The 13,262-nt window shown below is 46.4% G+C and overlaps 1 protein-coding gene across 2 annotated transcripts in view; it reads right to left on the bottom strand.

Annotated features, from left to right (window-relative positions):
• Positions 1–13,262, bottom strand: part of INTS15 (integrator complex subunit 15) — a 199,228-nt gene that overhangs the window by 137,283 nt on the left and 48,683 nt on the right. For both annotated transcript variants that reach the window (XM_078663086.1, XM_078663087.1), the window contains exons 4-5: positions 7,602–7,823; positions 6,784–6,949 (exon numbers count right to left, since the gene is read on the bottom strand). In XM_078663086.1, the coding sequence (XP_078519212.1) occupies positions 6,784–6,949; positions 7,602–7,823 (388 nt within the window). The remainder of the gene's footprint in view (positions 1–6,783; positions 6,950–7,601; positions 7,824–13,262) is intronic.

Here is a 13,262-nt window from a genome sequence, read left to right as displayed (position 1 = left end):
GCATTTAAAAAATGTGAGGGATCCTGTCCAGGACCAGGAAAGGGAGGGTACAGACCTACCGGATCCAATGGAGGTCGCCCCGACACACCCTCACTCTGACCTTCCGGATCCGCAGGAGTCTCCGCTGGAGTCGGTTCTTGAGGAATCACTTCTTCCTCTTCATGTTCCGAGGACATCGGATCCGGATCCGGCTCCGGTTCCGGCTCCGGGGCCGGAGAACCTTCTTTCGATAAAGCAGGAGAAGGAGAGACAAAGTCCTTACGATGTTTATGAGACCTTCTCTTCGAGTCAGAGGATTCCTTCTCTGAATGATGTTTCGAACTGTGCTTCCTCCTCTTATGCTTTCTCCTCGAGGAGCTCGAAGCGTGACCGGAAGCCGATTTAGATCTAGACCTCGATCTTTCCCTGGATTTCGATTTCTCTTTAGATCTCGTATCCTCACCAGATCTCGAACCCGCTCTGGATCTCGACGCCGATACCGACTTCGATCGAGACCTCTGCTTCGACTTCGACCTCCGTGACGTCGATCTTGAATAACGTCCAGAATCAAGTCGTAAGAGAGAAACAGTGTCTATTAATTAACAGAAAGATACTAAGTATCGCAGTAAGATCCCGAAAACCGTTAGCGTCGAAGACGCGGAAAAAAGGGAACTGACGTCATCACGCCGGCGTGGGCCTGATATGGGGTCGGTGACGTCAGAGGGAGTCGCGCGCGATGCCGTGCTCCTGTGACGTCGCCCACGTCGGCGTACTACGAAGAAAATTTCCGAACGTTGCTGGCGCAAGGGGGATATTCACAAGGTGAGGAATCCACACGGCAGATGTATCTATCAGAATGCGTCTTACTGAATGCACGGGTTAGTGATTAAACTGTCTAAAAGTGTGCATCAGTATGTCTGTTGTTGTGCAAGCTGCTGCATGTGTTGATCAGTAGCTATATAAGTAGCTATATGGGTTATTGATTGGTTGCACAAGTATTTGTATGGGAGACTGAGTGTGTGTATGGCTGGCTGGGAGGTGTGTGACTCTGTGCAGATCAATGTGTACTTGTATCAGTGATTCTATAAGAGAGTAACTATGTGTTAGTATATGTTTCAAAAATGTAAGGTGTTCTGTGTTTAACTGTATAGATGAGAAAATGGAAGTGTGATTGATTCTTTTCAGGACTGACTAGGTGTGTGAGTAACTCCATGGATGAGTGGCAGAGTGTGAGTGTCTGTATAGGTGTACGAGTGCATATGATAGTGTTGTAAAGATGAGTGATTGTATGTATGAATGATTGTATGAGTGAATGTGTGTGTAGACATAGGAATCAGTGAGTGCGTATGTAGTAACTAGTATTGGTGTGTCAATGGTTTAAAAAATGATACTCTCTATTTAACACTGGGTGTAACGGAGGTTATATTAGAGTGTGAGGAGATGCATTGTATTATCACATGAATGATATCATCAGTGATGTGATCATTGATGTCAAGTGAGATGTCATCAGTGATGTCATTTGAGATGTCATCAGTGATGTCATCAGTGATGTCACTGACCATGTCATGAATGATGTAATATGTGACATCATCAGCAGTGGATTGCGGGTGCGCGATATATAGTTAGTGCAACTAACTATAGATGGAATTTCAATGGTTTTGTGTGAGTAAAATAAGGTTTTTTAAATGCTAATTCCTAACTATATATGGTCTATAACCTATGGTTTTTTCAGTGAATTTTCAAGGTTTTGTAAATGCTAATTCCTAACTATATATGGTCTATAACCTATGGTTTTTTCAGTGAATATACATATATACAAATACACACATACATACACACAAATATATACATATATTTTTTGTTAATGCTCCGGGGTGCCCGCACATGGGTGGGACTATTCAGAGCTTATAACTTTTGAGGAGTATCCCCTGGAAGAGAAACACCAGTTTCCATGTTAAAGGAGTAGCAGCAATTTGTTTTAAGATATTTGACCTCTGTCTTTGTATGCACAGCTAACATGGCAAGATAAAGGCAACATTTAAAGGCATCTTTATTGATAAATCACCTTCTCAACTTCAGCATAGTTATTTATGGGGGTGCTGTAGCACCCTCAGCACCACTATTTCCAGCACCTATGCAGTCTAGTCGATTCCACAGACACTTTTTTTTATATGACAATTTCTGTTTTGTGTGCGTGTAATGTTGATTGATTGCTGGTAAAGCCATCCAAGAAAAAGAATCTGGGAGTCATTGGCGTAGTAGTAAATAAGACAATCTCTTTGAGTTCTTTAATGAGAGCCCTCATATAAATATTTAATAATCGGGTGACAGGGAAGAACCCTGAGGCACCCCACACGTCACCCGAACTGGGTTGGCTTTCTAAGGTGCACTGCTCATGAACTATTGCAGAAGAATGATTCGATCCATTCAAGTGCGGGGCCTTTTATACCAGCAGCTTCCACGAGGTTCCCCATGCTTTCATGATCGACCGTGTGGCATGCTGCCAATAGAGCCAATAACCAGTCACATATTGTACACTGTCTCCAGCAGCGTCTGTGCTGTACAGCACCGATAACATGACTGATTCTATGTAATGATCGAGTCGAAAACCGGCTTGAGGAGGACCACGTAAACTGGTTACCTGTCGGTGGCGACAGAGTTCATGTGCCATATGAGCTTCCAGAACTTTAGGGGAGAATGGCAGTAGTGAAATCGGAGGATAATTTGCAAATTCAAGGGATTTTCAACCTGCTTCTTATGTAGAGGATTAACAGCGGCCTTGTTAAACAAACTGGGTACTATACCTGAGTTTAGGCGTTCATTTAAAAGGAACTGTTGAGGATGTAATATTACAGGCTGGTTAAATTTCAAAAATCTAATGTGACATTTGCATTTTTTTTGCCTTCTTTGGTTCTATTACATCGTCTGTTGTACCTGACCTCACAATAATACTTCGGTGAGTCAACTCTTCCCCCTGCGACTCTCCTGAACCAAAGAGTTCACACTAGTCCCAGTCTCCCTACGGTTGCAGTATGGCAGACCACTGCACGGCTGTTTTTAACTCTGCACTGCTGCTTCCTTATCCTTCTCAGGTTCTTCATGATTAACACTTTTACAGAGTTGCTTTCTATTGTGCTTCATACAGAAAGGTGCCAACTGCTGTAGATAACCGATGTTACTGTTGCTTTATTGAATTTTACTCAATTTCCTGACCTCTGGAGGATGGGAGAAGTCTGCCTTGCTGGAATTCCAGCTTATGATTGAATAGCACATCAACTGTCAGTTGCCCGCCTTAATTCACTGAGCCGGCTTGATCATCAGGCTCTCTCCTTTTGTCCTCTGCTTCACTGTAACATAAGCAGAAACCCTGGTTTACCCCCACAATGTCAAATATTTGTCTACCTTACCATTACAATTGTACCTCTAGGTGTCAACTCACCCCCAACATACTCTCCTTCCTCAAAGCTTTCCCCCAAGTCATTCCCAAGTCCAAATCCATGCCTTACCGCTGCTCCCTCACAGCACCATTGTTTACCCAGTACTGCTGCACCTTTACCTTCCTTGACTTCCTCCTGACTAGTACCACTTATAACTACTTTTTTGCAGTGCCTAATACCTTTACCACTTCTAAGAACGGTACATACAAGGGGTTAAGGGGCTATTGTCCAATTTACAGGTACTCCATATACTGTCCTTGTAAGGACAGAAGGCAGCGTCTTGCAGGGACTGGAGCTTGCAATATGCATATGACAAATATTAGTGGTGAACATTAACTCACTAAGACATTTATCCTTTTCCTTAGCTTCCGTGTCTCACAAGAATTTGTTCCCCTCTCTGGCTGCCTTCTATCACTGTAATGCGATTATCTGACCTGAAATCCTTGATATGCATACGCTTTTTAAAATTATCTTGCTGGCTTTGTTATCCCCAACTCCACATCCTCTTGTATTTCTTTAGTGACACTACATTTCGTCTGTCACCTCTCCCCCCACCTGCTCTTGTTTCTCAAGGTTTCTTCACGATGTCTGTAACTTTGTCTACTTGCCCTATGCCTGATTCTGCCCCTCACAGAGCCATTTCTCCTCAAGTATGGCTAATTCTTTATCTTGCTTGATGAATGATTAATAACACTAATAAAGGTTATTTTCTGTGGTGCACTAGGCTGCATTCCTGTCACTACTAAGCACTGTAAAAAATGCTACTAACACTCAATTTGATGATACTCCACTTAATGTCCTCTGAGGGATGGAAGTCAGAATCGTATTGCCAGGATTTGAGCTTGTGACCAGCAGATTAAAACAGGTGTCAGAGGCAAGCCATAACTTGTGACATTTTATTTTCCCTTGTGTAACCTGCCTCAGTGGGCTAAAATGAAAGGCTCCAGTAGTACTTTATTTTGCAGCTTTATTACAATGGATGCGCCTTAATGGGAGGTCACATCACTCCTGCCTGCTGTTCAGGAACACAACAGCATCTAAAGGAAGATGTTGACCCTGGGGACAGCATCTTTTATCCCAAGAGAGAAATTGAAGTCCTAAACAAATTAAGATTTAGTGGGGCCTCAGGTATAAAAGTTATACTAACTTGTATGTTTAATTCAGATGAAGATTTAGATTAATGGGAGCCCTAGCTGACCCCCCCTGTTCAAGGCTTTGTTCTTAATAAGTGCTGCTGTTGACTCCTGCCGCGGGTCAATCTTATGTCCACTTTATAAAACAAGAGTAGTAGAACGGATCCCTCTAGTTAACAACAAATAGCACAGTTAGATGTCGAGGGAAAGGCCTATGTGAAGATTCAACTTCAGGAACTCTGAATTTGGTTAACCAATAATTATATTATCTCTTTTTTAAACAAACCGGGTGTAAATCAAATTTCAGTACCACGGATAACATTGTGACAATATCTTTCCTGGGTCATTATACCATTAATAACTCTAAAGGCCCTATGCGATTTGCTTGTTCTCTCATCTACACAGGCAAATTCTGTGGAAAAAGCAGGCAGCTTGGGGTATCCTATTTTGCTCCAAGCTATAATTTCACTCTATTCTGAAACCAGTGTTCAAATCAAGGTCAGTAAAGGACTCACCATTTCAAACACAATCTTTATCAACAGAGGCTTGAAGCAGTGGTACGTTCCTGCCCCCCTCCCACCTTATTTTTTTTAATTTGTTTTAGCTTCTAAATTGTAGAGAATGGGGAATCCCTTGGGAAAGCAAGATCGTTTCCCCAAAGGTGCAGTAATGTCAATTTACAAAATTTACAGTACACAGACGATATCGTCTTTCCCGATTACGCACCTGTATAGAGTTGCAAAAGGCTTAAAATGAATTACACAACTACAACTTTGAAACAAAACTAGTTCATCCAAGTCTAGTCAGGTGTAATGATTTTGGGAAAATACCTGACAAAAATCTGTAAAATCATGCTATTCCAGTTGGTGCTCACTCGGATACTCTGCATGGTATAAATACGGGATCATTTGGAGCACGGGAAAAAGGTCACCCAGATACCAGTTGGCAAAACGGAGGCTCAACGCAAAGCTCAACAGACCTTCAGGAAATTCGATTTTGTCTTGAATGTAACCAGAACCTGGTGAATTTCATCAATGGCCTACGGTTAACGCTTTTCAGGTCATTTCTTCCCAACTTTACACTGAATACAGTGTAGCACATTTTGTATATTGTTCTATCTTCCCCAGAACTGTTCCCATTCACAAAATCACTGGAATTCAGCCTAGTCCGGCAAGACATTGCCTGTAAGGAAAACATTTTAACGTACTGCTCTCTGATTAAAAAAAGTCAGGAACATTAAAAGCTGTAATTGGGCCTTTCCTGTCCAGTGACTGCTCCACTGCGAATCCATTGCTCTCTGTAAAGGACATAGAGGCACAGTCAATTTGGGATGCAACTTTACGCACACTGCCCTTAAACACACCTTAAAGAAACAAGTCCTGTTGCTTAGCGGGCTCGCTGACACACTACACCAGGTCAACAAAAAGAACTGTCCTTACACCTCAGACTTGAAATCCATTGTGTAGATCAGTTAGACTATCAATCAGTTGCATGTGATTCTTATTACTCACAATAAAATAACTTAGGTGATTCTGGCACAACCAACAATTTAAGAACTACAAGTGCAGGCTATGAGATTACAAGCAAGAATCTCTTCCATATATCACTTGCTGCAGTACAGACATGGGCAGGGAAGTTTTATTCAAGCAGATTTTTCTAATGAATAACATCAGACATTGGAAGCACTATCTTAACTCCCAGAATATCTTGGAGCAGTTCCGAGCTGCTAAATTCTTCAATAAAGTTATTGAGAAACTTTATTCTATATGTTCATAATACTGCTTATCACCAATGTTTTGACATCTCTGCATTTATTATGCCCACCTGATCTGTGACTAGGTTACATGAGCGGCTGCTGTGTAATTAAGATCTTGGGCACAAACAGTATTTCAAAGATGGTTTCTGATTTGAACTCAAATGCATTTTTTATGGACTTTTAACTTTAATATCATTTTATTCCAAGATGGATTAGTCAAATTGTATCATATAGCATTTCACATGTATTATATGTAAGATTTTAGTTCATCAAACATGATAAAATGTACTTACTAGTGCCACACCAATAGTGATACAAAGCTTCCCGTTATGAGATTATCGTGCATGACCTGCACAACAGATTCAACCGAATGGGCCTTCTCATAAAAAAACACAAGTAAATGTCCCCCCACTCATTCACATTAAAAACAGACAGTGGATGCTATAGGCCCGAGGGTGGCCAGTGATAGGGGACGCACCTGAGGACAAATCGTAGAGTGAAGTGACAGCGGTGATAAATTGACAGCAAAAGCGAGGGCTGGCACTGAAGATTTGTTTCAGCGTTTGCACCGATCCAGGTACCAGGCTACAGTAGTCCTCCACTAGGGCACGAGCTAGCCGTACACAATATACTGCTGGTGTCCGCTACAAGAGAAAGAGATGTACAAGCAGGGGAAAGTTCAAGCAGCTGTGAAAAAAATGCTGCCCACTTCGCACCAATCAATATTTTTCTTTGAACAACAATTTCTGCCTGTGCAAGATAAGCTAGCACCCACTTTTTCCAACCAGCCCCATTTTTAAACCAAGGTAGAGACATGCCTGAGAGGAAATAAGGCAGAGCTCCATACCCTATGGTCTTCATGCCAGGCTTGCTTAGGATAAATAACTACGGGAAGAAAGTTATCAGAATACATTCTGACATGAACCCCTATATTAAACCATGTGTGAAAGCATTGTATGGCATGGGATAGGGACAGTGCAAAGGGAGACACGCTGCATCCAAGGACATTAGTGTTATGTGCATCTGTTGTCGGAGACGATTCAGAAAGCGAGCTTCCAGGGAATATTACTAAGGTCTTACCTTATATTACAAAGAGTATTACCAGAGGAACTGTGCTTTGCAAGCTACAGTGCTGGGCGAGGAACATCATACACAATCATGCACAGAGATGCGTGGTGGGTGTATCAAGATTATTTATGAATCGGAGAAAAGGGAAAGGAGGGCTGGAATAGGAGTACTTAAGACAGAGGTGCATTCTCCCAACTTCTCTACACTGCACACTGGCACTTCATGTACCTGAAGCCAAGAAGCTGCACATTCCAGCACCGGTACTCTGAGAACTGCCACTGCCATGGACACCAATTTCCCCAACAATGCCATCCTGCTGTCATCTGCTTTGTTGCCCTGAGGGCTGAAGAGCGAGGAAAACAGGATTTGGCGCACTGAGTCCTTAGTCTGTTCCTGGAAGTAACTGCACATGATTTCCAAGAGCTGGAGTTCCTGTAGGGAATTGAGTCGCTAACATGGAAGAAAATAGCAATATTCTGATTAGCATGTGCCATGGGCAGAAAGAGTGGTCATACATGGGAAAAGCAAGTACTCACCCAGTAGTAGATAAGGTGCAAAAATCACAGAGTATCAAAAGACAAGACAGCATTTGAACACCGTCATGTGTGAGCCAATTTATTTTTACAGCACAGACTGCTCAGCTCAAAATAAAAAGTGTTAGAATTAAACAGGATTTCTAACTATAGCACAAATTGTTCCTTTCTGACAACACTTTCAAAATATTAACTGGAAAAATCAAGCCAGGTATCTTACTCCTTAACTTTTCTTTTTAAATCCTTACAAAGAAAGCTCCAGTAGATTGCAACTATGACTCTCTCTCCAATGTACGAGAAAGGGAACAAGCATTTGCAATGCAATAGGTCTCGCATTAGGAAAGTTTGAGCTATTGGTATTGTAAATGACATTTTTTATTTATGTGTTTTTGAAAATAGCGAAATTAATAGCTTTGTCATTTATAATGCCAATAGTTTTAACTTTCGCAAATGTGACACCTATAGCATTTGTAAAGCAATATGTGTTGTATTTATGTGACTTAGACGTATTGATATTACAAATAACAAGGACTTATTTTTTTAATAATACTTAAATAAAAGCTATTGTAATTTATATTGGCAATAGCTTAAACTTTTGTAAATAACTTTTGTGAAGATTATTTTCAGTGTACTTTATTGTGACGAAAATACAAGAACAGAAGTGAAATATTAACATCTTTTTGTGACATTTGTAATAAAGCTTGAAACATTGAGAGAACATATTTGAACCAGTTGTTGTTGAATGGTTGCACAGTGATGCTGCGGTGCCCCCGAGTGATGCTGTGGTGGCGCCGAGTGATGCTGTGGTGGCGCCGAGTGATGCTGTGGTGGCGCCGAGTGATGCTGTGGTGGCGCCGAGTGATGTTGTGGTGCCCCCGAGTGATGATGTGGCGCCGAGTGATGTTGTGGCGCCGAGTGATGTTGTGGTGCCCCCGAGTGATGCTGTGGTGATGCGATAGATAGAGTGAGTGATGTTGTGGCGTTCAGTGATGTTGTGGTGCCCCCGAGTGATGCTGTGGTGATGCGATAGATAGAGTGAGTGATGTTGTGGCGTTCAGTGATGTTGTGGTGCCCCCGAGTGATGCTGTGGTGATGCGATAGATAGAGTGAGTGATGTTGTGGTGCCCCGAGTGATGTTGTGGCCTTCAGTGAGGTCGTGGTGCCCCCGAGTGATGTTGTGGCCTTCAGTGATGTCGTGGTGCCCCCGAGTGATGTTGTGGCCTTCAGTGATGTCGTGGTGCCCCCGAGTGATGTTGTGGCCTTCAGTGATGTCGTGGTGCCCCCGAGTGATGTTGTGGCCTTCAGTGATGTCGTGGTGCCCCCGAGTGATGTTGTGGCCTTCAGTGATGTCGTGGTGCCCCCGAGTGATGTTGTGGCCTTCAGTGATGTCGTGGTGCCCCCGAGTGATGTTGTGGCCTTCAGTGATGTCGTGGTGCCCCCGAGTGATGTTGTGGCCTTCAGTGATGTCGTGGTGCCCCCGGGTGAAGTTGTGGCATTCAGTGATGTTGTGGTGCCCCCGAGTGATGTTGTGGTGCCCCCGAGTGATGTTGTGGTGATGCGATAGAGCGAGGGCGATAGATAGACAGAGCGAGGGCGATAGATAGACAGAGCGAGGGCGATAGATAGACAGAGCGAGGGCGATAGATAGACAGAGCGAGGGCGATAGACAGAGCGAGGGCGATAGATAGACAGAGCGAGGGCGATAGATAGACAGAGCGAGGGCGATAGATAGACAGAGCGAGGGCGATAGATAGACAGAGCGAGGGCGATAGATAGACAGAGCGAGGGCGATAGATAGACAGAGCGAGGGCGATAGATAGACAGAGCGAGGGCGATAGACAGAGCGAGGGCGATAGACAGAGCGAGGGCGATAGACAGAGCGAGGGCGATAGACAGATAGAGTGAGGGCGATAGACAGATAGAGTGAGGGCGATCGATAGATAGATAGAGTGAGGGCGATAGATAGATAGAGTGAGGGCGATAGATAGATAGAGTGAGGGCGATAGATAGATAGAGTGAGGGCGATAGATAGAGTGAGGGCGATAGATAGAGTGAGGGCGATAGATAGAGTGAGGGCGATAGATAGACAGAGCGAGGGCGATAGATAGACAGAGCGAGGGCGATAGATAGACAGAGCGAGGGCGATAGATAGACAGAGCGAGGGCGATAGATAGACAGAGCGAGGGCGATAGATAGACAGAGCGAGGGCGATAGATAGACAGAGCGAGGGCGATAGATAGACAGAGCGAGGGCGATAGATAGACAGAGTGAGGGCGATAGATAGATAGATTGATTGAGGGCGATAGATCGAGTGTGGTGGCCTCGTGGTGGACGATGTGGTGGTGGTGGATGTGGTGGTAGACGTGGTGGGTGTGGTGGTGGAGGATGTGGTGGTGGTGGGCGTAGTGGTGGTGGGCGTAGTGGTGGTGGGCGTAGTGGTGGTGGGCGTAGTGGTGGTGGGCGTAGTGGTGGTGGGCGTAGTGGTGGTGGACGTAGTGGTGGTGGACGTAGTGGTGGTGGACGTAGTGGTGGTGGACGTAGTGGTGGTGGACGTAGTGGTGGTGGTTGTGGAGGTGGACGTAGTGGTGGTGGTTGTGGAGGTGGTGGTTGTGGTGGTGGAGGTGGTGGTTGTGGTGGACATGGTGGTGGTGGTGGACATGGTGTAGGACGTGGTGGTGTAGGACGTGGTGGTAGACGTGGAGGTAAACAAGGTGGTGGAGGTGGACGTGGTAGAGGCCTCGCGGTGGACGTGGTGGTGGCCGTGATGGTGGTGGACGTGGTGGTGGTGGAGGACGTGGTGGTGGACGTGATGGTGGTGGACATGGTGGTGGTGGACATGGTGGTGGTGGACGCGGTGGTGGTGGACGCGGTGGTGGTGGACGCGGTGGTGGTGGACGCGGTGGTGGTGGACGCGGTGGTGGATATGGTGGTAGTGGAGGTAGTGGTGGTGGTGGAGGTGGATATGGTGGTGGTGGACGTGGTAGTGGTGGTGGTGGTGGACGTGAAGGTGGATATGGTGGTGGTGGACGTGGGTGTGGTGGTGGTGGACGTGGGTGTGGTGGTGGTGGAGGTGGACGTGGTGGTGGTGGACGTGGTGGTGGTGGACGTGGTGGTGGTGGACGTGGTGGTGGTGGACGTGGTGGTGGATGTGGTGGTGGACGTGGTGGTGGACGTGGTGGTGGACATGGTGGTGGTGGACATGGTGGTGGTGGACATGGTGGTGGTGGACATGGTGGTGGTGGACATGGTGGTGGTGGATTTGGTGGTGGACGTGGTTGTCTTGGTGGTGGATGTTGTGGTGGTGGTGGACGCGGTGGTGGTAGACGCGGTGGTGGTGGACGCAGTGGTGGTGGACGCGGTGGTGGTGGACGCAGTGGTGGTGGACGCGGTGGTGGTGGACGCGGTGGTGTTGGTGAAAGTAGATGTGGTGGACGTGGTAGTGGCCTTGTCGTGGACGTGGTGGTGGCCGTGGTGGACATGGTGGTGGTGGATGTGGTGGACATGGTGGTGGTGGTTGTGGACGTGGTGGTGGACGGACGTGGTGGTGGACGGACGTGGTGGTGGTGGACGTGGTGGTGGTGGACGTGGACGTGGTGGTGGACGTGGTGGTGGACGTGGACGTGGTGGTGGACGTGGTGGTGGTGGTGGACGTGGTGGTGGTGGTGGGTGTTGAGCTGGTGGATGTTGTGGTGGTGGATGTTGTGGTGGTGGTGGGTGTGGTAGTATGGAGGGCTGAATACAAGAGGCAGTGGGAGAAAAAAAAGGAGACAGACAAGGGAGAGAGAAGCGAAGCGGGAAGTAGAGAGGGAGAGAGCGGCGGATAGAGAAGTTGTGGCAAGCAGGGGGGGCGTAGAGGGCAGGCAGAGAAGACAAGATGAAGAGGGGGGTGGATACAGTAAATGCGAGAGAGTCAAGAGACGCACGGTTCTTTTTTTTAGAGCAACTTCACAAATACACCAAGCCTTGGCCTCCTTTGTCGGGTTAAATGAAAGTAAAGCGCCATGACTGCACAGTCTAAACAGTTGTGCTGCAGTGGTGACTTGTCCTGGTGAACTGTGCCCTATTTGGCCGAAACGTGTGATTCTGGGCAAGCTACTTCTTTTAAGTAACCACATCGGTCTATATTTACGCATGCCTGGAAGGTGTTTAGGGAACTTCGCTGAATTTTCTCTAATTACCAGGCTTGTTCTTTAGCTCTATGTCCCTCAATTCCATTATCTGACAACAATATGTACAATGGGAAAAAGCGCAAATCAGCCAGATTTAAATACTATGAAACAAAGCTGTTTGAACGTTACTGCTGTTCTATTTTGTGATTGAAAGTCGAAAGCTTATCTGGGGGTTGGGGGCGGAAAAAAATCATGCACTAAATAGCGAAGATAAACGAGAGAGGGAGAGAGAGAGTCGGTGGCATGTTTGATGCGACTAATAGGGATTAAGGCAAGTACAGAGAAAGCACAATAGGGGGCAAACTTTTTCCATGTTTGTACAGGGAAAAAAAATCGGCATACATTTTGTGGGCTGTGCAGCTGAATTCCTTTGATGTGTGCAAGACGAGGACAGAAAATGCCTCGACAAGGAAAAAGTTAGCACTTATATAACCAGCAGTCGCTGAATCCAGCAACGCGCCCTACACTGGTACAAGGAATAAACTGATGTTTAAAGCCCGCACCCTCAAGCTCCGAAGAGTTCACTGCAAAGCCGGGGCTGCAGGGTTGTCTCGCCGCTCTCCCTCTGAAGGCCCCGGGCACATAGTTTTCAGAGCACTTTGCTGAGGTAAAGCTGCCTCTTTAGAAGCTTGAGCCACCGCACACAGGGCGCTCTTTTACTGTTTTCTTACAAGAGGCACAAGATACGATGCCATTGGTGAAAAACAAGATATACAGCCATCTGAGCCAAGCAGGCACGGTGATACCCCAAAACAGAAATCCTGCTCACACGGAAGGCAGGGAAGGGGCAACGTCACCAAAGAGGGGTCAGGGAGTGAAGTGGGGGCCGTGGGAGGACGCATAGGCTGGGGTGGTGGAGGAGAGTGAGTGAAGCTTCGACACCATTCGAGGGAGGGGGGCGCTCACGTCCGAAAGGGGCGATGACATAATTGGAGGTTGGGGAGAGCAGGGTGCACACCCCGAAGGGGTGAGGCAGCAAAGGAATACGGGACATGGAGGAGTGTGGGTCACAGATCTTTAAATGGTGGGCGAATAGGAAAGCAGAGAAGCCATCCTAAAGATGGGTGGGGAAATGGGAACAGGGAGGGGGGGTAAATATTCTAAAGGGGGAGTGGGAAGGGACTAAGGACATAGGGTGGAGAAGGGGCAGTGTGCGTGGGTGGATCGGCCTCTCCTCAGGAGGGCTG

The sequence above is a fragment of the Lissotriton helveticus genome, chromosome 10 (assembly GCF_964261635.1).
Source record: "Lissotriton helveticus chromosome 10, aLisHel1.1, whole genome shotgun sequence".
Classification (NCBI taxonomy): domain Eukaryota; kingdom Metazoa; phylum Chordata; class Amphibia; order Caudata; family Salamandridae; genus Lissotriton; species Lissotriton helveticus.
This window is presented reverse-complemented; position numbering and strand designations above follow the sequence as displayed.